At 40.6% G+C, this 26,909-nt stretch overlaps 1 protein-coding gene across 1 annotated transcript; it reads left to right on the top strand.

Annotated features, from left to right (window-relative positions):
• The first annotated feature begins 66 nt into the window (after nucleotides 1-66).
• cactin lies at nucleotides 67-24,536 on the top strand. Its single transcript, XM_052038299.1, has 10 exons — nucleotides 67-1,260; nucleotides 4,328-4,423; nucleotides 7,462-7,607; nucleotides 10,156-10,318; nucleotides 12,524-12,638; nucleotides 17,214-17,406; nucleotides 18,247-18,369; nucleotides 19,144-19,203; nucleotides 21,205-21,461; nucleotides 22,426-24,536. Exons 1-10 carry the CDS (start codon nucleotides 67-69, stop codon nucleotides 22,914-22,916), a joined length of 2,838 nt encoding a protein of 945 aa, XP_051894259.1. The 3' UTR covers nucleotides 22,917-24,536.
• Nucleotides 24,537-26,909: the final 2,373 nt, after the last annotated feature.

Genomic DNA, 26,909 nt, shown 5'->3' with positions numbered 1-26,909 from the left:
CCCCCGCATGTTATTTTTTTTTTGTTTGGCTTAAAGAGGGGCCGTTTGGCCTTTAAAGAATGCGGGATGGTTGGTCCTGGCTGGGATTTGATCAGGCAAAGAGACGCGGGAGGCGCGCCCGGCGGTGAGGCAGGCCTCGTTGCTGTGGCGTCGTCGGTCGGTCGGTCGGCGATGGGCTCGGGGGTGAGGGAGCGCGGCCGGGGGGAGAGGGACCGGGGGGAGAGGGACCGGGACGGGGAGAGGGACAGGTCCCGGGACCGGGGGGAGAGGGACAGGTCCCGGGACCGGGGGGAGAGGGACAGGTCCCGGGACAGGGACCGGGGGGAGAGGGACCGGGACGGGGAGAGGGACAGGTCCCGGGACCGGGGGGAGAGGGACCGGGATCGGGGTGAGGGGGAGAGGGACAGGTCCCGGGACAGGGAGAGGGACAGGTCCCGGGACAGGGAGAGGGACAGGTCCCGGGACAGGGACCGGGGGGAGAGGGACAGGTCCCGGGACAGGGAGAGGGACAGGTCCCGGGACAGGGACCGGGGGGAGAGGGACCGGGGGGAGAGGGACCGGGATCGGGGTGAGGGGGAGAGGGACAGGTCCCGGGACGGGGAGAGGGACAGGTCCCGGGACAGGGACCGGGGGGAGAGGGACAGGTCCCGGGACAGGGAGAGGGACAGGTCCCGGGACAGGGACCGGGGGGAGAGGGACAGGTCCCGGGACAGGGACCGGGGGGAGAGGGACAGGTCCCGGGACAGGGACCGGGGGGAGAGGGACAGGTCCCGGGACAGGGACCAGGACTGGAGGGGTTTCCAGGGCCGGAGGGAGAGGAGCGGCAGCCACAGTCCGGACCGGCGGCGATCGAGGCGCAGGGCCAGGCCGAGCTCCCGCCGCCGGCGCCGCTCGTCCAGCTCCCGGTCCCCCCAGTCCCAGTCCGGCCGCTCCCGACGCTCCCGGTCCCCCCGCTCGGCCTCTTCCTCCTCTTCCTCTTCCTCGTCCTCCTCCAACCGTTCGGGCAGTTCGAGCAGTGCCAGCCGCCTGCTGAGCCTCCAGGAGAAGCTGAAGGAGAAGGCGGAGAAGAAGCAGCAGAGGGAACTGGCCAAGGCCATGGAGACCCCCGAGGAGAAGCGGGCCCGGCGCCTGGCCAGGAAAGAGGCCAAAGAGAGAAAGAAACGGGAAAAGATGGGCTGGAGTGAGGAGTACATGGGCTATACCAACGCTGACAATCCCTTTGGAGACAACAACCTGCTGGGGACCTTTATCTGGCAAAAGGTTATGATCAAGTGTCTTTGTTGAACGTTTATAAAATTGGTGGTGTGGTGGACAGTGAAGAAGGTTGTCAAAGGCTACAACAGGATGGTGATCAACTGGGAAAGTGGGCAAAGGAATGTTAGATGGAATTTAACTCAGATGAGTGTGAGGTATTGCACTTTGGTAAGTTAAATGAGGGCAGGAGTTGCATAGTAAATGATAGGGAGTGTGGTAGAACAGAGAAACCTCGGGATACAAATATGTCGTTTCCTGAAAATGACAACGTAGGTAGACAGGGCAGTGAGGAAGGTGTTTGGCACACTTACCTTCATCAGATGGGTTCATTGAGTATAACAGTTGGGATGTCATTGTTATACTTGTGCAAATGTTGGTGAGACCGCACTTGGAGAATTATGTACAGTTCTGGTTGCCACACTCTTGGAAGAATGTGATTAAGCTAGAAAGAGTGCAGAAGAGGATAGGGGAGCCTAAAACTAGAGGGCCCAGGGTTAAGGTGAGCAGGGAAAGATTTAAAGGGGATCTGAGGGACAAGTTTTTCCCATACATAGGGCGGTGGGTATATGGAATGTGCTGCCTGAGGAAGTGGTAGAGGCTGGTACAATTAAAGTAACATTTGGACAGATACATGGATAAGAAACCTTCAGAGGGATATGGGCCAGACGCTCAAATGGGCGTCTTGGTTGGCGTGGACGAGTTAGGCCAAACGGTCTGTTTCCGTACGACTCCATGACTCTTTGAACACTCTAGTCTGTAACTGGAATATTGTGGTTGCCGTGATGTTGGAAGGATGTGAAGGCATCAGAGAAAGTCCAGAATAAAAAATTCCAAGAAATGTTCCTGGGATGAGGGACTGAAGTTATGAAGGGAGATTAGAGAGGCCACAATTGTTTTTGGAGAGGAGAAGGCTGAGTGACGGTCTGATAGAAGAATGTAAAATATGAGAGGACTTGGTGGAGTGGATACTGGGGGATTGTTTCCTGTGGTGGGGAGGGTGTTGAAGATGAAATGTCACAGTTTCAGAAATAAAGGTGAAGAGAATTAAGAGTGATGATAAGAAAAACATTTTTCCACAATGTGTGATTGGAATCTGAAATGCCCTGCCTGTGTTGTGAAGCCAGGCTCCAGTGTGGCCTTCACAGGGGAATTGGATAAGTATATGGTGGAGAAATATTTGCAAGACCTGCGGAAAGGGCTGGTGGATGGAACTAGATAATTACTCTGGTTTAGCATGGTGGACTGATTGGCCTCCTGTGCTATAACTTTGATTAGCTGCTGCCTGTTGTTCTGCACTCTAGTTCAGTGTTATCCATCTTTAAAACTGTGTTCTTTGTTTCCATAATACTCTGTGGAAGGAAAGAGTTTGGATTTATACATTGCCTTCTTGTGAAATACTTTAATATGTAACCTCTGTTGTCTGAAATATTGTAGTCAAGTTGCACGCAGTGAGATACTGCAAACAGCCAAATAATTTGTTGAATTAATGGTTGAGAGAGAAATGTGAGCCGGAATACATGGGAAAATTGCCATTCTTTTCCTGAGAAGTGAATTTGGGATCATTTACCTCTAGAGGGCAGGTGGGACCCTTATTTAAGAATTGTCTGAAAGACACAATGTGCTGTCTTGCAATAGATTAATTTCAGGTATGAAGGTGATTTTCCGTGCAAGGTCACACAAACTTCTATCATTTAATGATAATCAAATAACTGCATAATCTGAAGAAATGAAATAAAAATGGGAAATGTTGGAAAGAATTGGTCAGTCAGGATTTGTGAATGAGAAAAAGCATTAACATTTTAGGTCAAAGACCTTTCAGCAGCAATCAATTAATCTGTTTTGTTTCAAATTGAAGGATAAGTATTCACCCAGGACGATTTGTCTCCAGATAGTATCATGACATCCTTTACAACTGTCTGAACAGGCAGATGGGGCCTTGGTTTCATGGTACTTGTTATATTGCAGTTGCACCTGCACTGAGATGATCATTGGACATTTTGTAGCAAATTGATCTTTACATTTTCTTATTTCTACTCAAATTCTCTTCTTTCTATTCAAATTCCTCAAAGGCATCACCATTAATTCGGTAAATTTACTCCACTCTAGAATTCTCTGTAGCCTCTGTATTCCTCCGGTACCAGATCATTAGGATTAGGAGCAGGAATAAGGGCCATTTGGCCCTTTGAGTCTGCTCTGGCCCTCATTATTTTCTACCTCAACACCATTTTTCTGCCCTATCTCAATGTTACTTGATTCCCTTGGTATCCAGAAATTGTTGAATCTCTTTTTGATGGACTCATTGACTAAACCTCCTTAGACATCCAGAGTAGACCATTCCAATTCTGACCTTTGTGACACACTGCTTGCTACATCTTGCTAACCAGAAAAAAAAATTTATGTCTACTGTTTCTGGTTAGCCAGCCAATCTTTCATCCACACCAGTATGTTGCCTCCAGCACCATAATCTTTTATTTTCCACAAGAACCTTTGATGTGGCACTTTATCAAATGCTTTCTGGAAATCTAAGTGTAGTTACATCCATTAGTTCCCCTTTATCCACAGCACATGGTTGGTTAACGTATATGAGGATACTGTAATAGACCGAATTAGACATTTGTAATAGATCTTCAGTGCATTGATCAAACATGATTTTCTTTTCACAAAACTATATTTTAACAATTCTCACTCATAAGTAGATTTTTAGGACCAGAAAGTTTATTAAAAAGTTCCTATGGCTTATTGCACTGGCTTAGTACACAATTGTCGCTCACTTGCATCTCAAGCAAGAAAGCATAACACTTTCATGGTTATTTTTACAGTAGAATTTATAAACAGCAGCCAATGAATCTCTGTATATAAGTCTGCATGTGTGTTTTGCAGAAATTTCATGGTATAAGAGCAGTAAAATGTTGACAGTTTTGCAATCATTGCAGCTGAAAAGTTTGGACTACTTTTTTCTGAGATGCATGATTGGCTCAACTATAATGATTTTAAAAATATTTTTCTGTATTATGAATATACAGTGTATTCGTATAATATCTTTATTTACAGTGTTTGTCTCTTTGCATTATAGGCGCTGGAAAAGAAAGGAATTAGTCATCTCACTGAAAAAGATTTGAAGGACAGAAACAAGAGAATTCAAGAGGACAACCGTTTGGAACTGCAAAAGGTATGGGATAATATCTTAGTTTTTCACAAACCTTCCATTCTTTTGTCCACAATGTTCCCAAAATGCCTGTAAATCTGATTTTTGACACATTTCCAGGTCTTCTTTCCAAACTGCCTCGGTCAGTTGGAACTCACAAAGAGAAGTAGAAATTCTTTTTTAAAATATCTTTTGTATTGGAAAAGAAAAATCAGTGTATAGTTCATTGCGTTTTCGAAACAAAGTTTGACTCGGAGTATTTTTTGGCAAGGCTTCTTCACTTGCTGGAGAAGGACTTTCTTTCTACTAAGTACTGTTAAGTAATAGGTGCAAAGTTTTCTTCTGTACTTGTTAACTCTATTAGCGCAGCATTTTATTCATTTTGGAGGAAATATTTGGATGTTGTGCACCTTATTGGGGATGACTGTAATGTGGCCAATAAGCATATTCACTGCATTCTGGATAATATTTTTCCTCCAGGATTTTAGGGGTTAGATACATTAAGATTTTTTAGGATATCTTTATTAGTCACAAGTACATCGAAACACACACTGAAATGCATCTTTTGCGTAGAGTGTTCTGGGGGCAGCCCGTAAGTGCCGCCACGCTTCCGGCACCAACGTAGCATGCCCACAGCTTCCTAACCCGTATGTCTTTGGAATGTGGGAGGAAACCGGAGCACCCGGAGGAAACCCACACAGACACACGGGGAGAACGTACAAACTCCTTACAGACAGCGGCCGGAATTGAACCTGGGTGGCTGGCACTGTAATAGTGTTACGCTAACCGCTACGCTACCGTGCCCCACTGAAACCTTATCAATAGCCATGAACTCAATGTTGGATTTATCTGTGTATCTTTAAATAGCTGAAAGTTTTAGTAAATTTACTGCTTAAACCACAGTTTTTGATAAAAGTATTTTGGAAAATTAAAAATTGATCATTTTAAATTAAGTACGCTTGCTGGTTGATTTTTAGGCTGTCAGTTATTTCCCATTATGCTTTAAAACAGGATTTTCCCAATGAAGTTTGACCCTCCACTGAGTTTTGAGGCTGATGAGAAAGACTTGGTGGCAGTGAAGTCTAGCCATCCTGTCTCACTGCCATTTCCCATCTGATTACAGCCAACACTAGTTTGATTTGTTACTGGTCTGAGATGAGGCTGATAGTAATAATTATCTCAACACATGCCGGGGAAACAGGACTGAAGCAGCAAGAAGTGCAGTTTCAAAAGATGTTACGGACTCAGTGAAAGTCCCTTTAAGATAGAGAGTGTGTGTGTATGTGTGTGTGGGGCGTGCTTACGTCAATAGAAGATAAAGGATGTAATGACGTTGTTGAAGAAGTCAGAAGAAGAAGAAGGAGAGAGAGAGAGAGAAGGGAGAGAGACACCAGCCTGCTTGTTTTCTCTATCGATGGATGAGAAACAATAACTGTGTTTGCCATAGAAATCCATGTATGGAAGTTGGAAGTAATCCGGTGGAGTTCACTTTGTTGCTGACCTGTAGAAGGAAACAGGTATTTATGTGTGGACGACCACGGTTCGGATGCTTTTCGGGGTGAGGAAGTCACTACCGAGTAAACACTGAAGTGTCGTTTGGGTTCCATCATGGAACATTTGGATTTTGTATTTACTCTCTCTATGTTTCTCTACGTCTACGTCTTATCTTCAGACAACGGTGGTTGTTGAAGAAGCCCTTGCTCATGTTTCACCTTAAGGCTTGCGGAACTGAACTTTAAGAACCATTCCGGAACTGGGAGTTTTGGACTTTGTCACACACACATACGACGAGTTTAGTTTTGGGGTTAACGTTCAAGGTTTAACATTTTTGAATTCTAACATACTAACATTTTTACTTTTCTTTTACGTATTATCATAAGTAGTGACTAATAAAATAATTTTTAACACTGAATTATGCTCAGTGTGTCTCTTTTGTTGCTGGTTCGTGACAAAGATATCAAGTGGCTGTTGTCAATCAGCAGAACCTGAGCTGAAAACATTCAATTAAATGTTGATCCATGTCAATGGTATCTGTGGACCATATTGCATTTCTAGGGTGGAGAAGATATCCAGTGTCAAATAACTTCAATTAACACCCAAGACTTGGAATTGGAGTTTTCTGTTTGCCCCAGAAGGCATTTCATTTGTACTTGCAATGCTTCTCATAACTTGCAGTGTCTCAAGTCTAGCATTTGTCCCATTTAAACCTCTTGGACAAGGTATCCGATTTGGTGGCTTTAATGAAAATAAAGCTGCTTCTCACTTTGGCCTCATCTAAATAACAGCAATGTGAGGATATACCTCATCACTTGTGCAACAGTAGATTAAAGGAATAATTTTATAAAATTTTGTACTGTGGTCTGCTGATAGCAATTAAAACCACAATTAACTCTTCTTTTAATTGCTTGATAATCTATTTTTTCCACATTCCTTTTATTTGATCCTAACAATGGCAACACCTGAGACTGACTTACACCAGATAAATTATGGGCAAGTTTCTCAATTTTGCTGATAGTCTACTCATCTTTTTGAGGAAAAAGAAACACATTTTATATGGTTGGTAAAGGTATAAGGATACTGACATAGTTAGATCTGAAGTAGATATTTGTAAAAGATCTTGCTGCCAAACATGAGAGTCAATGGAAGAGGTGAAATCAAGTTTATTGATCAGTTTTCTGGTTTTGGATGTAAACTCAATACCAAAACAGATTGAGTTTTTGATTAATGAGTTTTGTCAGTGAACATTTTACAGAATTTCATCTTGTTGACAAAATATTCATTAATATAAATTGTTTATTTTTAATCAATGCAATTAAACCAATAAAATATAACATTGAGTGGAAGTGCAAGAGGGTTAGACTGATGCATGAACTGTGTTTAAGCTTGCCCTGTTGAATCCAAAATGAGTAAACTTTTTGATGAATAAAAAAAAATCAAATTGGAATCTATAAAGAAACACAAAGCCAAGTAAAATTATTCAGCAGAACTCTTGTTTAATGTGGCATAGTTTATGTTTTATTGTTCACTTTTACTCAAGTTCTTATTTTGCCGCTTGTCTGTAGGTGAAACAGCTGCGCCTGGAGCGGGAGCGGGAGAAAAGTCTGCGGGAACAGGAGCTGGAGATGTTGCAGCGGGAGAAGGAAGCAGAACACTTCAAGACCTGGGCAGAACAAGAAGATTATTTCCATTTGCAGCAAGCCAAATTAAGGTAAACTGGAATAGAACCATAGAACAATACAGGCCCTTCGGCCCACCATGTTGTGCCGCCCTTCAAACAACACCTAAGACTATCTAACCCCTTCCTGCCACATATCCCTCTAATTTAAATTCCTCCATATGCTTATCTAACAATCTCTTGAACTTGTCCAATGTATCAGCCTCCAGCACCACCCCAGGCAGCGCATTCCATGCACCAACCACTCTCTGGGTGAAAAACCTCCCGCTGACATCTCCTTTGAACTTCCCACCCAATACCTTAAAGCCATGTCCTCTTGTTTTGAGCATTGACACCCTGGGAAAGAGGAGCTAGCTGTCCACTCTATTTATTCCTCTCAATATCTTGTATACCTCTATCATGTATTCCCTCATCCATTTCCTCTCCATTGAGAACAGCCCTAGCTCCTTTAGTCTCTCCTAATAATCCATACTCTCTAATCCAGGCAGCATCCTGGTAAATCTCCTCTGCACCCTTTCCAACACCTCCACATCCTTCCTATAATGAGGCGACCAGAACTGGACACAATACTCTAAGTGTGGTCTAACCAGAATTTTGTAAGAAGTCATACTTCCAAATTCTTTTGATTAAAACATAGTAGCTCCTATGTTTAATGTTCAATAGTGGATACTGTTCTGCATTCCTATATATCTGTAGGGGAGGCACAAGCTGTAATTTGTGCTCTATAGCTAGCGAGTCCTTAGTGGTGAGATTTTAATTATCTTGGATTTATTTTGACAATATTCTGTATGTAGAAATCTTATCCTTGTTTCCCCACGTTGACACGGTCCATCCAAAGATTTATAATTTCCTTTCTCCTAATCCTACAATCCACTTTCTTGACCAGCCTTCTGGTAACTTGTTTTAATCTCTTAATGTGGCTGGTTCTGCGCCTGGTGAACAGGTTGATGTTGGTTTATAAATGCACGTTGTTGAATGAAAGGCTTGAATATTCTCTGTCGTCAGAGCCTCTCCAGAACCACTCCTTGAGGACAGTGACCTATTAGTTTTGTCAGTGAATATTCTACAGAATTTAATCTTGTTGACAAAATATTCATTAATACAAATTGTTTATCTTTAATCAATGCAATTAAACATCCTAATAAATTGGTAACAGCCTTGTGCGAGCAGTTCCAATGAAAGATGACATTGAGTGGAAGTGCAAGGGGTTAGACTGATGTGTGAACAGTGTTTAAGCTTGCCCTGTTGAATCCAAAATGAGTAAACTTTTTAATGAATAAAAAAAATCAAATTGGAAATCTATAAACAAACAAAGCCAAGTAAAATTATTCAGCAGAACTCTTGTTTAATGTGGCATAGTTTACGTTTTATTGTTCACTTTTACTCGAGTTCTTATTTCGCCGCTTGTCTGTAGCTGACACTGCTGAGGAGATGCACCAGGGTGTTGCCTGGGATGGAGCGTTCAAGTTATGAGGAAAGACTGGATAGGCTAGGTTTGTTTTCTTTGGAGCAGAGGAGGCTGAGGGGGGAACTTATAAAGGTGTTGAAAATTATGAGGGGCATCAATAGCATAGGTAATGAGAAACTTCTCCCCATAGCAGAGGTGTCTAAAAACACAGGACGTAATCTCCTGCCCGTTATTCTGTAGAAGTAACCTGAGGTGGAATGTTATCATCCAGAGGGTGGTTGAAATCTGGAACACCCTGCCTGTGGGAGAGGTAGAGGCAGGTACTCGCATACATTTAAGAATCATTTTGATGAGCATTTGAAAAGCCCAGGCATAGTAGCCCTCAAATGAACTGCTGGAAATGGGATTAGTGTAAATGAGTGCTTGATACGCTGGGCTAAAGGCATTATGTCTGTGCTTTGTGACTCCTACGTTGCCCATAGCGAGTTCGAGGATATGCTTTTTATTAAAATGGGGTGCTTTCAACATCTTTCCATGGTTTTAAAAAAATATCAATTACAAATTTTTCCTGAATTATTTAAAACAATGGCTGAATGGTGAAAAATTGTAAAGATTTTCAAGTAGGTCACTTACTTTATTAATTTATTCTATAACTCAAATGATAAGTGTGATGTTTGATTTCCAACCAAATCAGAAGTAGATGATCCTAGTCAAGCAAACTTGCCTCAGCAATGCTGTGACAATTGGTCTTGAGTGAATGGAGCAGGGAAATGAACTGAGGCCACATTCTTAGTTTGATTAGTAATCTGATATTTTCTGATTTCTGCCAAAAAGTACATGTACATAAGATAAAGCACAGTTCGAACTTAGGATTTTTTATTTTGCCTATTGCAGGGTTTGTTATAACAATATTGAACTGGAATTCAACTTCTTTTGTGCATTTATTCTGTGTACGTTGCAACTGCTACTTTGGTTTGGTTATGAGGAACTCATGGATGTTTTCTGCGACAGGAAAACAGAAGTTTGCTGCTATATTTATTGGGTGCATTGCAGTTTATTATGTTATTTCAGCTACAACCCTAATCGATTTAGGGAGGAAAGTATTTGAGAAGAGCATCTATTATGTTGACATTTAATGAGAAAATGGCTTTCAATTCATTCCTTTCGCTTTAGGTCAAAGATCCGTATTCTGGGAGGCCGAGCAAAGCCAATAGACCTTCTCGCTAAATACATCAGCGCAGAGGATGATGATCTAGCTGTAGAAATGCATGAACCGTACACATTCCTAAATGGACTGACTGCTTCAGACTTGGAAGACCTTCTTGAGGATATCAGAGTAGGTCACTCAGTTAATGTGCTGTGTTTTATTGTCTTAGTAATGTCTTAAGATCTGTTCATAAGAGATTCAAGCTCACCAAGGTTCTCCCCTGGCTCAGTTGTATTAAATTACTGAAGGATCATTGCCATCTTCTCTGTGGGGTGAGTAATAATTACTGACCTTACCAATGGCATTCTTGTCCTTACAATTGAATTTAGAAATAGGATGAAACAAACAATTTTTGGTGGGAATTCCCAGCATTATATTTTAGCACAGGCAGGCAAAAGTGTGAACAGCAAGAGCGATAAGATAATTTGCAGAACTGGTTCTCAATTTGGTAATCATAATGTAATAATAGGTAGCATTAATTATCATTGTTTATAACAATAGCTTGGCATGTGCTGTTAATTTCAGTTTTTTAGCAGTAGAGGTATTCAAACTATGCATTTATGCTGTAGAAAATGATAATGAAAGGAACATAAGGTTTTTGGATCATTTGATTTGAATTCACCTTTTTCAAATTAAATAGTACATTATAATTGTCTTAATACATCCCAGTGGCAGCCTAGAAATTGGTAAATAACTTGTGTTGTTTCAACTTAAGATCTTATGAATTCCTGCACCAGAACTTAATTAAAATATTTGACTTATTCCCTGTAAGCAGGTTGTATGTGTCATGATTTGACAAGAATGATTTGTTTCTTGAAAATTGAAAATGGTTTTCTCTGAGTAATTGATCCTCAGACATTTTAAAAGAAGAAGGTAGCGCAGTTCTAAGTTGGGGCCACCAGAAGTCTCTGTTGCACTAACTGTTGGAATTTCCGCGGAACTCTTGTTTATGTCTGGAGCTCTAGGCACGTGAGGGAAATGGTGGGAGGAGATCTGTGGGAACGTGAAGCTCAGAAGATTAATTTAGAAGTGTTTGGAAGAAATGGAGGGAAGGGCAGGGAATTCCTGAAGGGGGAAGGGAAGTTAAAAAGTTTGTAAGTATAACACTGCAGTTGCAGGGTAGGTTCCAAGTGGGGTTTTGCCTCCACAGTACCAGAATATCGTGTGTAAGATATTCCATTAGTGGAACAAGCAGAATTTGTGGTTCATGCTAGAAATGAAAACCCAAAATTCACTGGAACTGGGGAAAAGATGGGAGCATGGATCCTTGAAGCTGGCAGCCTGACAGAAGTGAAAAGATAGCAGAATTGGATGAGCGATTGGAAAAGTGGTACAGGAGGGGGTTAAAAATATTGGATAATATGAAAGAAGGTGCTGAATAGATTAGTGTCACTCAAAGTTAAGAGATTACTTGGTCTAGTGGGAATGTATTCTATGTTACCAAGGGAGACTAGTGTGGAGCCAGCAGAATCTCATAACATGGCCCTTCATTTGTCTTTAAATGTGCAAATTCTGCCTGTATCTTTTTCTGTGGAAATTTGTAGGTTATGATTCATATTTACTGGGGCTGCGCTAATATTATGCATGAGATATTATCAAAGCTGTAGCCAAGATATAAATGACTCTTGTGCCTTCCTAAGGCGCCTTGATCTTAGTGTGTGTTGAAGATGTGGGTTGTCTCAAAGAACTTCTTGCAATGGTACACATTAGGTTTGATATCCTCAAGGCCAAGTTTTAAAGTTGAATTGTACTCTCATTGGCTCTTGATTATCAACTGAGTGGCTGAGCCATTCAAATCAGGATCCACCTTGGCTCCAACTTTGGAAGAAGAGTTAAGGAGAGGAAGATCGTGGTTTGGTAGTTCCTGTTGGAAGTTGCTGAAGGTTTTAACTGAACTGAAGATTCCAGTTCAGTTGTAGTGTGTTCTGGTTGGCTTCCTTTTGAATCTTTTCCTCAAAGTTCACATGTTAACAGTAAATCCCTGGATCAGAACGGAAAAGTTGTTGATATCAGTTGAACACCACCAATAACAAATCAGTACTTTAGACAAGATCAGCAATTAGGTGATGGAAATAAGTTTTTATTCTAGGGTTTGCTAATGTAAATAGTTTTAATGATGACTGCATCCCTTTGTGGTTTTGTTACCATGGAAACACTAATTGGAATATCATTGTGTAAGAATGTGTTGAGCAATTTGTACCTACAAGTCCCAAGTGAAAAAAAACACTTAAGTAATGAAAATGTTATCTAGAAATACAAGCATTAGCATTTATGTGTGGTCAGAGCATGAATAATTTGAAAATTCCTGTGACTGACTGACCTTTTTTGTTTAAGGTTTACATGGAGTTGGAACAGGGCAAGAATGCTGACTTTTGGAGGGATATGACTACTATTACTGAGGACGAAATAAATAACCTGAAAAAACTGGAAGCTTCAGGAAAAGGGCCAGGTAATGGAAAAATAGTAGACTATTCAGAGAAGAGATAATAGTCAGAGAACCCATCTCAGAAGGGCAAAATTAATTGAGGCTCACCGTGCAGCACAACCTAGTACTCCATTGCGAGACATGAGAGATTCTGCAGATGCTGGAATCTGGAGCAACACACACAAAATACCGGAGGAACTCAGCAGGTCAAGCAGCATGTACAGAGAGAAGTAAACAGTCGATGTTTCGGGTTGAGACCCTTCATCAGTCCTGCTGTCCTGATGAAGGGTCTCAACCCGAAACGTTGACTGTTTATTCCTCTCCGTAGATGCTGTCTGACCTGCTGAGTTCCTCCGGCATTTTGTGTGTGTTGTTGCAGTTCTCTATTAGGACTGGGTAAACACTACAAATGAAATAATATAAACTCAAGCACTGCCAATGACACAAGATATTGCTACTGAAGATGATGTGGTTTAAAATGCTACAAAATGCCATGCACTAATGACCTTTGTACTCTTAACTCAGTTTTAACCTTTAACTGTAACTCTGACTTCAACTTGTGTACTTTTTCTGACTCTAAATGCAGATCATTGTGGTGATCACTTGAAGGAGGTTGGTATTGGTTTATTATGTCACTTGTACCGAGGTACAGTGAAAAACTTGTCTTACAAACCGACCGTACAGGTCAATTCATTACACAGTGCAGTTACATTGAGTTAGTACAGAGTGCATTGATGCAGTACAGGTAAAAAAAACAATAACAGTACAGAGTAAAGTGTCACAGCTACAGAGAAAGTACAGTGCAGTAAGGTGCGAGGTCACAACAAGGTAGATCGTGAGGTCAGAGTCCATCTCATTGTATAAGGGAACCGTCCAATAGTCTTAACACAGTGGGGTAGAAGCTGTCCTTAAGACTGGTGGTACGTGCCCTCAGGCTTCTGTATCTTCTACCCGATGGAAGAGGAGAGAAGGGAGACTGTCCCGGGTGGGTGGGGTCTTTGATTATGTTGGCTGCTACACCAAGACAACGAGAGGTAAAGACAGAGTCCAAGGAGGGGAGGCTGGTGTCCGTGATGCGCTGGGCTGTGTCCACAACTCTCTGTAGTTTCTTGCGGTCCTGGGAGGAGCAGTTGCCATACCAAGCCGTGGTACATCCAGATCGGATGCTTTCTATGGTGCATCGGTAAAAGTTGGTGAGAATCAAAGGGGATAAACCGAATTTCTTTAGCCTCCTGAGGATGATTCCATCTGTGTACGCAGTTCCCTTAGCTACCCTTTAGTATTACATATTACTTGCATGTATAGTTAGCTTCTGCTCTAGTGATTTAGAATATAACGTGTCCTGGTGGTCACTCAGAAAAGTTTTGTTCCTATGTGTTCAGAAGTTGAACCCTGCCTGTGGCTCCTTGAAAGTCACAGAAGTATGTCCTAAACCATTTTTTTTTACATAATGCAAAAACACACTTGTGACAGTTTGACACAAACCCCTCTCATCCACTTTTGATTGTAGCATCTTCATCTCAATCTTGCCTTTTGCTGTAACTTTGTGAAATAGTTCTTTCCCGTTCTTATTTCAGTGAACTGTCAAGGGAATGTCATCCCGTTTGATGTTTTGCCCATCGTCACAGCATTTTGAAAGGCTAATGAGTGGGCCGCACTCCAGTGAATTTAGCATTAACATTTCCAAAGGCTTTGGGAATGAATCCAGACTTGGGAGGAACCATGCTTGTTACTTTATAGGTTTGAAAGGCTTGTGGACAGCCAGACCGCTGGTATTCATAGAAGGTCCAGACAATTCAATCCCTTCAGGTGTTTTTAAAGTTCATTCAAAACACTTTGGTTCCTCTTGGTGATCTGGAATAGAAATTTTGGTTGAATTTTCCTCAGTGTTGGTTAACCTTGTGTTAAATGCGTTCATGCTGCAGGTTTGGTTACACCTTTGTTTTAGAGTCATACAGCATGGAAGCGGGCCCTTTGGCCCCACTGGTCTGTGCTGATCAAGATTCCAATCTAAGGTAGTCCCATTTGCCTGCGTTTGGTCCATATCCCTTTAAACCCTTCCTATCCATATATTTATCCAAATGTCTTTTAAATGTTGTCAGTATACCTGCCTCAACCACTTCCTCTCGCAGCTTGTTCCATATAACTGACCACTCTCTGGGTGAAAACGTTGCCTCTTAGGTTCTCATTAAATCTCGCCCCTCTCACCCTAAACTTGTGCCATGTCTTAATTCCCCAGTGCTGGGAAAAAGACTGCACATTCATCCTATCTGTGCCTTTCATAATTTTATACACTTCTATAAGATCACCCCTCATTCTCCAATGCTCCAATGAAAAAAGTCTCAACTTGCTGAACCTCTCCCTATAACTCAGTCCTTTGAGTCCAGGCAACATCCTGTAAATCTCCTCTGCACGCTGTCCAGCTTAAAGCAGATATTTAGTACCAGCATTCAGTTGTAAAACCCTTTTACAATAATGTCGTCAGCTTATTTTTTTTCCTTCTCATTCTTACTTTAATTATTACTTTAACATTTACTTGCCAGGTTGTCTCTACAATGCTAGTCCCAAATGGGGGATAAAATGGCTTTAACTGGCAATAAATCGTCTCCAGTTTGATTGGCATCCAATATTAAAATCTGACATTTGTCAGTTGAAACTTAGATTTTGGCATATGTTACTGAGCAAATTAAGAGTTGCCCACTGCCAAAGTTATGGTGCATTGCCCCTCCAGAGTTGTGTTGCAGCAAATGATTCATAGTAGCTATTGCAAAACAACAAGTGAAACACAAATTATTTTCCCTGTACAAAAACTAAAATGCTTTTTATGCAAATAAATTGTCATGGCTGTCTGTAAGCTAAAGACTTGATTCTTGACGTCATTTGTCCATCTATAAAATCCTGTGAAGCAGCTCCCAAGAAGTTAATTTGCATTCCTTGAGCTGCGTGTTGTTGCATTTACAAAGTTGCACATTTTCCCCTGTAAATTGATCTTTACTCTCCGCTGCCCAGCTTCCCTCCCCAAATTCATCTAGATCAAGCTCATTTAATATTTGGAAATATGCTAATTTTCCCAGTCTGTATTGCATATTCGTGTTGCCGACTTTCTCTTCTGTAAGTTGAGCTCTGCCTCTTGATTTTGTTCAACCATTTCCCACAAGTTCTAACTCCAGCACAAGCCAAGATCCCATCTCAATTTACCAGTCCGCCTCAACCTATATCTCATCTCTTGTATGCAGTTCCTGGCATATTTATTCTCCATTTTCTGCTTTTGTGTACGGAGAAATGTTGTGCCATCCCCTGAATCTTGGGAACAAAAGGAAAAGCCTAAGATACTTCGGCCATCCAGCCCCCAGCTGTCTTTTAGGATTGAAATGTATTTAAGTGAACCCCTATGGTGAGGCTGCCGTGTCCCAGACACCAGAGATGGCTATGAAGATCAAAGAGGAAAGAGTATTCTGAGGAACCAGCAGCAGCAAGGACACATAGTGACCGTAACCAGCGGTTAACTTGCAGGGCTTCTGTTTTATTTTTAGGTTTCTCAGGCAGGGGTCACGTTTGTGGAGATTTTACAGTATGGTATAACACCAAGAGCAGAGACGAAGATATGGTGAGAGGCTTAGAGCTACAGTTTTGTCCTCATCAATCTTGCTAAAGGTCAAGACTGTGCTTTTTTTGCCTTTACATCAACTGTTTAAGCTGAAGTTGCAAAATCCATGCACGGTAGCTAAAAGCGGCAGCACGTAGTGCAGGGCTGCCAAGAGAAAGCCTGTACCAAATACTCAGAGTGCATGTAATAAATAAATCCTGAGAATCGGAAAGAACCAATCAAATGGAAGAGAGTGAAGTAAGTTCCCCAATCATGTTTGGTATCTACTCAGTAAAAGGTTATGATGTAGTTAAAGCACCAAAACTTGTTTGTATTCTGTTTATAAATTGCTAAAGTGTATGTTTTTAGTCATAAAACACAACTGCAATCCTGTGCCTTATGCCAACAATGAGTTCTTCCATACACAGTCAAATGCTGTTTATTAACACATACACAGACAAGACCCTTGAACACATGGTGATGTTTTTCTCAGCCCCTTGAGCTCAATCATTCCTCCTCTCTTTTAAGTTTTAATCTACACAGCTTAATGTTAAAGTTAATGGTAGAACAAATGGATTATTTTACTAATCTCTCAATTGTAATATCTAATAAGATTGAAGCTATTGTAGTTGTGTCATATCCTTTTTTTGTACATATGTTCAACAGAATTGCTATCTTGGTTTTATACAACTGAAGTTCTTTTCATCTAGGGTAAAAGCTGGCTAGATATGGGAAATTAGCACCCTTAAATTTTAGTCCCGCACCTGTGGTACAGGAACTTTGACTCGGAAATGAAAACAAATATAGTACCTTTAACAAAAGCATAAGTTTGGACATATCCTGCAAAGCCTCGTATGAGAATTGAGTAAAGTAGTTCCACGCTGAGTAAGCACTTGATGAGATGTTAAGGGTGGCATCCAGACACAGTCTTTGCTCTGATATACAGTTTTGTTAAAAGTGGAATATTATTTGAACCTAATAACTGTCCTTTTTCTAAAAAAAAAAATTTTTAGGAGAGAGACGAGAAGGAATCAATACTTCAGTGAGCACTGATGTCCAGTCAGTGTTTAAAGGGAAAACATACAACCAGCTTCAAGCATTGTATCAAAACATCGAAGCGAAAATTAAAACTGGTGGTTCAAATCTGGACATTGGTTACTGGGAATCTTTACTGCAGCAACTCAAGGCATATATGGCCAGAGCCAGGTAAAACACGAAAATACATTATTGGTATGAAGGCTTCTTGGTTCACTCAGATTTGCTTTTGCTGTGGTCATAAAAGAGGTACACTTGGGGAGAAGATCTGTGTACTTTGAGCATTGATATCATTGAGTGTTCTGTGCCAAAATACGAGATGACCTGTTAAAGGATTATGTACCTATACAAATGAAAAGGTGAAGACAATAAGCTTCCTACGCTATCAAAGGTATGGATGCTGGCTGTGCTTTAAATACATGAGTGATTGTTTTAGCTGAAGTTGCAAAATCAGTGTGCAATAACCAAGAGCTGCAGCACACAGAGCATGGCTGCCAAGAGAAAGCCTGTACCAAATACAGAGAGAGAGAGACCACGCATGTAATAAACAAATCCTGAAAATAGGAAAGAACCAAGCAGAAGAGAGTGAAGTTAGTTCTTCGATCATATTTGGCACGCACTCAGTAAAAGGTTTTGATGTAGTTAGACAACCAAAGCTCAGTTGTATTTTGTTTATGTTTGTTAAGGTGTACATTTTTAGTAATAAAGCACGACTGCAGTCCTGTGTCTTATGCGTAGACAGGCTGCTTCTGCTAGTCTTAGAAGGAAGTTGCAATAAGTTGTTTGGCCTAATCAGTATATGTTCATAGAGTTATACTGCACAGAAACAGGCCCTTTAGCCCAATTCATTTATGTTGTATTAGCCTCGTTGTCAGCAAGGACTCTGTTTTCACTAAATGTGCACTAAGTTGTGAATCTACCCAGTAAGAAGTCATAGATTTTCTTTTAAAGTTCTCTCCATATATGTTACTGCTTGGATGGACTGACATATGTCTGTTATCTTTCCCTCAGGCTGCGTGAAAGACATCAGGATGTGTTGCGACAGAAACTTTACAAACTGAAGCAGGAGCAGGGAGTAGAAAGCGAGCCCTTGTTTCCGATTCTAAAGAGCGAACCGCAGTCTCCCAAGGACAAGTATGTGCTTTTGCAGTTTTAGATCTGTCTTACAACTTGTTATTGCAGAAGGAATGAACCTCTTTGCTGCCATTTTGAATCAGTAAACTAACAATACGTTAAGTTAAAAGCATTCTTTATATAACATCATTGGCAGGTCACAGATGTGTGAGTAAATATCTGATGCATGTAGATTTTATTTTCTTGATGTTCATTGCAGTCAACTCTGCTACTCTCCATGCACATGATGAGGGTTTATTTAGGTGCTGAGTAATGCTTGAGCATTAAGAGAAATGAGATACCTTTATTAGTCACATGTACGTCGAAACACACAATGAAATACATCTTTTTGCTTAGTGTTCTGGGGGCAGCCTGCAAGTGTCGCCACGCTTCCGGTGCCAACATTGCATGCCCACAACTTCCTAACCCGTACGTCTTTTGGAATGTGGGAGGAAACCGGAGCACCCGGAGGAAACCCACGCAGACACGGGGAGAACGCACAAGCTCCTTACAGACAGTGGCTGGATTTGAACCCAGGTCGCTGGCGCTGTAAAGCATTATACTAACCGCTGGATAAAAGAATAACAGAATAGGGAAGCGAGTAGATTATTACATTTCATTGTTAATAAAACCTGGCTTCTATTCTGTCCGTTTATTATTAAAAATTGTTCTCTTCAAAGAATACTATTTATTGGCCATTTGTATGTGAATGACCTTAAATGGTTTATTTAGAAATGACACTTCTTATAAATTTGTTTTTTTCATTCTGTCTTATTTGCTTGTATAATATTTCAGTAAAGATCACAGCAACCTTTCCTCATCCGACCATTCTAGTACAGAGAACTCTCCTCTCAGGTAAAGATATTTTATAAGTTTAGAGGAATACTCTAGGCAGGGATGAGCATTTAAGAAAATTGTATTAAGGATATAAAATTACATTTTGTTGTTAAAAACTTGATTATTTTGCTGTTATTCTATTGGACTGACCATAGTTATTTTGGGACAGTAATATCATAGTTGTCTTAAATTATCGTGACCTATTAAATATAGAAACTATACTGCTGAAGCATAAAAATAACTTTTTTTTTGCAATAACAGCTATTTCTGTTGTTAGTTCGAGCTGAATTGTTTCAGAATTAATTTACATAGGATCTTACACTACAGGAGTATTTATGACTTGAAATAACTAAACCATTGTGGACTGGATGAGCTTTGCTATTCGTGTGAGGTTGAAAAAAATAGCCCCAATAACTTTCTGTCATGAGTTTTTCTTGACGCTGAAGTTGAACTGTAGTGTGGGAAAGCTCTGCATAAAGGAAAAGTTCATGTTGAATTTCACTTGCGTAGCGTACAAAAAAAATTGATCTTCATTGTAGCATTTGCTCAGTCAGTGCATCTTGTTCATGTTATAATGGTGAATCAAATTTATCAACGGTCATTAATTGAAACTAATGCCTTTCTATGTTATACAGTTTTAATTTTGTTCTAAGTGATTTTATTTAGTGTTTATATTTTCATTAGAATTGCTGTAATAGAGCAACAGGAGTCATGGAGTCATACATCACAGAAATAGGCCCTTTGGCGCAACTGCTCCACACTGACCAAGATTCCCATCTAAGCTAGTTCCATTTGTCCGCGTTTGCCCCATGTCCCTTTCCTATCCATGTACTTGTCCAAGCACCTTTTTAAATGTTGTTACTCTACCTGCCTCAACCATTTCCTCTGGCAGCTCAGGAATTGTGTGTGCAACAAATTGAAAGAGGGCCTTTGTTTCAGATTCAAAAGAAGGAACCACAGTTTTCCAAGGCAGCATAGTGGTGCGGTGGTTGGCACTGCTGCCTCACAGCTCCAGGTGTCTGGGTTCGATCCTGACTGGTGCTGTCTGTGTGGAACTTGTCCGTTCACTCCATGACCGATTGGATTTTCACCCCAGGTGCTGCACTTTCCCCTCTCATTCCAAAACTGTGGTAGCTGGGTAGTTAGATGGCTGCTGTAAGTTGCCCCTAGTTGTGGGTGGTAGAATCGGGTGTAGTTAATGGACAAGAGGGAGATAACCGGTTACTGGGAAATGCAGTTGATGGGATTGTCCTGAGAGCTGGCATAGGCCTTGATGGGCCAAACGGCCTTCTTTAAAGTCATAGGAAATATGAAACAAACGATAACAGTGTCCCCGTGGACTCAGGGATGTTCTACTATCTCTGTCTAGTGCAGAGGCATGCAAATATTAATAGCTCACTTTATGTCTCAGTGTAAGAGTTGCTAATTCAATAAAGTCTTGCAGTACCTTTTAATCACAGGAAGTTGGTCATAAATTCTCTTGTTGCTTGTTCTCTTTCTCCCATTTGCATCCCTTTTCTTTCCTTCTGTTCTTCACTCATTCTACCACTGCCTCTATATCCCAGGCCACACCCCTACTTTTGACCCCGTGTTGCCTTGGAGAAGGGTGGTATTGGAGCTTCGCTGTTACTTATAGAATGCAAATATTCTTTATTACTGGTGAAACTTGGGCTCTTTGATCTGTCAAAATGTGTAATGTCGTTCTCAGGTCAACCTCAAATAGGTTAGCTTTTTATAAGTAATGTTGGCATCTAGACCCAGCCACTTTTGTGATAAGAATGTCTTCCACACTGCAAAAAATAATAAGCTTTTGTACCAACAGCTATAACAGGTTATCAAAATGGAGACAACAAAACTGTCTACAACAGAATCAAACAGGTTTCAGCCTATTTAGAAATGCAAATTTTTGTTGCTAATTAAACAAGCCATTAATAGTGTTGATAATTTATAAGTTCTTCCAATTTTTGGCATTTGTGCTTAGTTTTAAAAGGTGATGCTGATTTTATTTGTGTCACACAGGTCAAAAGGTGAAGACAAGGAAGTAACAGGCACTTCAGAAGCAAATGCAGAAGAGGAGAATGCAGAGGGTGAGGCTGAAGGAGAAGCAGTGCTCACTGAGGAGGACCTAATACAACAGAGCCTGGATGATTATGATGCTGGCAAATACAGTCCAAGGTTACTCAGTACACACGAACTGCCTATGGACACTCATATAGTAGATGCTGATGAAGACCTGCAAAAGCTAATGATGGCAAGGCAGCAGCTGCAAGTGACAGGTAAGAGAAAGATCGCGAACAAATTGACTACTCAACTTCTGAAATTTAAAAAAAATTTTTATAATCTATTACCTCCCATTCCAACCATTCTCTACAATTATTTCCACTAAGTTTAAGCATTGAAACATAATTCAAAAGTGACTCACTTTTCTTGTCATCCATTGCTGAGGGGCAACTTTGACTTAATCCATTCTACTTTCTGTGCGTGCACTCTCGTATAAGCACTCTGCCACTCTCCACATTTTCAGACCATCCCCTGCAACTTGCACCAACTGCCACACAATCCCATCAGTAAGAGTGTCGTCCCTACCCATTCAGCTGACTTTTTGTTGAACTTCTGTAATTTATTTCTACGACAGCAGCAGATTCTTCTTCGATATGCCGACCATATCCCCAAATTGTAGATGAAAAGCAAGTTGAATTACATGACATGCAGGACTGAAATCATTTGGCCTGTCAGTCCAAGCCACACTTGATCCTCCCGCCTTTCCTCATCCAAAATTATCAGCATAACTCTTTATCCTTCCCCCAGATGCTTATCTAGTCTATATTATTCACTTCAACTTTCTGTGGTAGCAAGTTCTACATTCTCGCCACACTGTCACTGAAGAAGCTTCTTCAAATTCCCTATTTGATTTCTTGCTGAATACTTTATCTTAAAGACCACAAATGTATACACTATCAAATCTTGTCAGAATTTTAAATACCTTCTTGCAAGTTGCAGCGTCACTCAAAATATGCCCATGTTAAACCAGTTATGATCTATCTTGTACCAAATAAAGATTTAGAATGTACAAGTATTATTTTGGTTGTCTGATTCATGTTCAAATGTGCCACATGTCATAATCTTAAAATCTCTACTTAAGGTCTAACTAATTTTAACAATAATTATGACTTGTAGTTCAAATGTTTGAATGTATCTCGTAATTAAATTATATGTTTTCTGTCTGTTATATTTGCACAGGTGATGCCAGTGAGAGTGCTGAAGATGCATTTGTGCGCAAGGCCAAGGAGGGAATGGGAACTGATGAAGCTCAGTTCAGCGTGGAGATGCCCTTGACTGGCAAAGTCTACCTGTGGGCTGACAAATACCGACCCAGGAAACCACGGTTCTTCAATCGTGTCCATACCGGCTTTGAGTGGAACAAGTACAACCAAACCCATTACGATTTTGACAACCCTCCTCCTAAGATTGTCCAGGGTTACAAATTCAACATTTTTTACCCAGACCTCATTGATAAAAGGGCAACCCCTCAATATTTTCTTGAGCCATGTGTGGACAACAAAGATTTTGCCATTCTTCGCTTCCATGCTGGTCCTCCATACGAAGACATTGCTTTTAAAATTGTTAACCGGGAATGGGAGTACTCTCACCGGCATGGTTTCAGATGTCAGTTTGCCAATGGAATATTTCAACTGTGGTTCCATTTTAAAAGGTATCGCTACCGAAGATAGAAATGCCAGAGATAAAACTACATGACTGGTTATCATTGTCAAGTTGCATTCGTTTGTGGAACTGCCAACCAGTAATATATGCTGCATGAGACTTTGAAAGGGACGTGGCCATGCAGGACAATTAAGGATTTTTTCCAATGATGCGCGATAATTTTAACCATCCCCACACTCATTATTTTCCTGGTACAGTTCCTGTGATTATTGCAACACAATTTAATTCAATTCTGCTCAGCTGGAAGAACTGAAACTCTTAAAATATTGTATACTTTGTGTTGTATCGTTAGTTTTACTTCCTTATACTCTTGCTGTGATACCTAGCACTTTTTAATTTTTACCTCTGATTTACCTTGTCCGTTCTGTGAGGATGTCACTGCAACAAATGCATAATTTTTACTCTTTGGATCAATGCATTGGGAATCTGATGTGCAGGTTGCTATACAATCCCTACATCTAGCTTTTATGACCTGAATTATTGGTGAAGACATTTCTATTCTGTTGTAGGATGGCCATTTCACCAGCAGTCATAAAGATCTGTTTTGACACAAACAACAGATAATTAAAATATTTCTTTGACAGTCCTAAAAAATGTTTTTTCATCATATCATGGGATTGTTGTAATCCATCTAAGCACCTGGACAAAGCTCTGATTTAAAAGGGAATGTAATATTTATCCTAATAAAGGTGGCAGGTCTAATAATGGGTTATTCCCAGAACACTAGACTGTCAATCAAGATTATGTGCTAAATTCCTGATGTAGGATTTGATTCTTCCATGCTTGTACTGTATCCTCAGATTTCTTGCTATTTTATCTGTAGAGAAGTGCCCCATAATCTAGGGTTTGTATCATTTAAAGTTTTGCATCTGGTGTCATATAATTTCCCATACAAAAACTATCACACACTGAGCTCACAATGCGGTAAAAGTAAGTAATTTGTTTAACTTATCTGTAAAATTACCAAATGTAATGGAGCCGATTTTCATTCACTCCACGTGTTATTTTGATTGAGAACCAATGAAGAATTGGACAAAAACAGAAAATTGAGCCATATTTTGTTTTCTCAAGCTGCCATTCAATGAAAAATAAGTGTATGAAAACAGGTCACTCAGTACTTTGGACAGTTTTTTTTCAGTCAGTTGGTAAATGCAACAGGTTATAGTCACTGTTGTCAAATGTATTTAAGGAAAGGCACAACTGTAAGAAGCAAGTAAAGTTGCAAATAAGATTAGTTACTTGTGGAAAGATTGATAACTACTTAAGTCTGCTTGGTTTTCATTTGGAAATGCACTGTACTGAAACTTTTAATAGCTGTTAACAAATTCTTAGTGTCCAATGAAGTGTGAGTTGCCTTTGCCCTACTCCTTTGAAGTTAAGTCATCCACGCAGTATAATCTGGAACATAAAACAAGGTAAAAAGGACCAAGATAAGAGTTTTTGTTCCTGTGGAAAAAATTTGTGCATTACGATTGTTGCAGCATTTTCTGTTTCCTTGTACAATCAGTTACCCAGGATAGAATATAATTCTGTCAATCTTCCAATTAATTGTGAATGTTGAAGAAAATAACTTAAAATCACCTTTTCAGAATTTTGTACAGTTTACATGAATAAACATATTAACTTTATATTGTTCGGGACAAGTCTGTTTTTTGTTTGCCAGAGGAACCACTTGAGGGTGCTGTGTGACGCTTTGTCGAGTTCTGACGTTGGGGTGAGTATTAGAGTGACATTAACCATGGCTGTATCTGTTCCGGTGCCATACGATGGGGGTTTGTGGTGAGAATCCTTGGTATTGATACAACAACAACTGACTCAGCAAAGCACAAAATCCGCTGCATAAAGTAAACATGGAAAAATGAGTCCTGATGCAGGGTTTCAACCGGAAACGTCAACAATTCCTTTCCTCCCACAGATGCTGCTTGACCCGCCGAGTTCCTCCAGCAGATTGTTCCTTGCTCCTGATGGGGGAAAAATGTTTTATATCATCGTTTTAATATGGGGCCAAATTCCTTTATTCTCCCATTGAGTGAGTGCCTTTCAACTGAGTTGACCCAAATGCAGTGGATTGCAGCTAGAGCAGGAATGGTAGAAGTTCTAGTATGTCATAGAGGCATGCTGTGGAGGAAAAATGTGGCAGCAATGTGCCACATACTGATTGCATATTTCTTGTTACTCCTACCTTTGAACACTCAAAATGCTGAATGGTAATCAAATCGAAGTAATTGCCTAGAAAATTACCAGGAGTCTGATCCAATGACCAACTCCACTCTAATCTTACATCAAACTTCTGGCTGCATCTGAACTATCCCCACGTTACTTTTTACAAGTCCCACCTACAAGCAGCTGTAAAAGAATCAACGACATGTCCATTATAGCCAATCGTTCTACAAGTTTTAACTAATTTTCTAATCCTGGAAAATGGTTGGTTCAGAATCACTCTGTACCACAATTGTTTCTCCAACATAGAATGGAACCAAAGATATTTTTGTCCCATTGACAGCAGTATTGCTACAACCTGGTTCTTGCTGTTTAGAATTAGTAGCCACAAAATGTAAACTATTTTTGAAGGTGCTGTCTTGGTATTTTGTAATTCAATATTAGTTACAATACTGACCCAATATGCCATTTAGCAGTGTTGTTTCTTGTTTTCTTCTTCCACTTTTCTGAGAAGAGGATTTTTTTTAATAAAACTTGTAACTGAAGTCCAGTGAAGAGTGGTACAGCAGAAACTTCTGACAGTCAATACAAAGACCTTGTGTGCTGTGTCAACTGATTTAAACTTGTTTCTTTCAACAGGGTCAGCAGCAGACTTAATTAGTCCATCATTGTTTGCTCCTAATTTCAAAGAAATTTGCAGAATATGGTACTGGTTAAAAGGATTTAGGAGTTGTTCATTAGTTCGAATGGAAAAGGCAAAGAATCAGCACAGTGACGCTTGCAGATATTAACTGGACTTCTCCCTTCCTGATTTTCATGTAGCCTTTGCCTGAACTTTTAAAACAAAACTAGTGGTGAAGTCCACTGAATGTTTTTTTTATCTTTGCCATTAGTGATCATAATGAGTTGATATTTCAAAATGGTTCAAGGAAAGTCAAACGTTTGGGGGGTCTGATACTCCTTTACCTGGTTGTTAAATTATGATTTTATTAATCACATCAAATCATTGTTCCAAATTATTCAAAGTGCCTGCAATGAGGAGAGGTTGGATAAACTTGGATTGTTTTCACTGAAGCATCAGAGCTGGGGGAGTGACCTAATGGAAGTATTTAATATGATGAGAGGCAGACATAATCAGTCTCTTTCCCAGTGTACAAATGTCAAATGCCAGAGGTGTAGGATTCCAGTGAGAGGGGAAAAGATGAAAGAAGATGTGTGAGGCAAGTTCTTTTTACATAGAAAGTGCGGGGTGCATGGAGCACACACTGCAGGGGAAGTGGAAGCAGGTATGATAGCAACATTTAAGAGGCATTTAGACGGACATAAGAACAGGTGGGGAATGGACGGTCACAGACCATGTACAGGCAGATGAGATTAGATTGGCATCATGGCCAGTGCCCCCACGGTAGGCTGAAGGTTCCTGTGCTGTACTGTTCTGTGTTCTAATATCTGCATCGTACCATCGCTGCATTAACTATCTGACAGTAGCAAATGTAAGATGGAAATGAATTTCTACATTTTCAATTGGTGGAGGCCCAGGCTTGAGAGAAGTCAAAAAAGACCATTTATAGTGGTTGATACTGCTCTCTGCCTTTCTCCTGGACTTGACGCACAGTGAAGATCATGTCCACTGTGCCTGTAGATGGATGGAATCAGAGGGAGGCAGGGGCTGAAGATGGAGGAGCGAAAGACTTAATAAAACATAGAACAGTACAGCACAGCACGTTGTGTAGGCAAAAGGGATTAGTTTAATTAGGCATTGAATTACTAGTTTAATTAGTTCGGCAGGATCTCGGCATTGCTGCTGGAAATACAGAGCAACTGTTGCAGGAACTGGGGGC

The sequence above is a fragment of the Pristis pectinata genome, chromosome 24, assembly GCF_009764475.1.
Source record: "Pristis pectinata isolate sPriPec2 chromosome 24, sPriPec2.1.pri, whole genome shotgun sequence".
Classification (NCBI taxonomy): domain Eukaryota; kingdom Metazoa; phylum Chordata; class Chondrichthyes; order Rhinopristiformes; family Pristidae; genus Pristis; species Pristis pectinata.
Note: the sequence above shows the minus strand (reverse complement) of the source record. Positions and strands in the feature narration are given on the sequence as shown.

Excerpts from the sequence above, each read along its gene's own strand:
- cactin (XM_052038299.1), top strand. The coding sequence starts at position 67 with ATGGTTGGTCCTGGCTGGGATTTGATCAGGCAAAGAGACGCGGGAGGC. Across the intron at positions 1,261-4,327 it reads GGACCTTTATCTGGCAAAAG|GCGCTGGAAAAGAAAGGAAT; the intron begins GTTATGATCAAG and ends TTTGCATTATAG. Across the intron at positions 17,407-18,246 it reads GCATATATGGCCAGAGCCAG|GCTGCGTGAAAGACATCAGG; the intron begins GTAAAACACGAA and ends TCTTTCCCTCAG.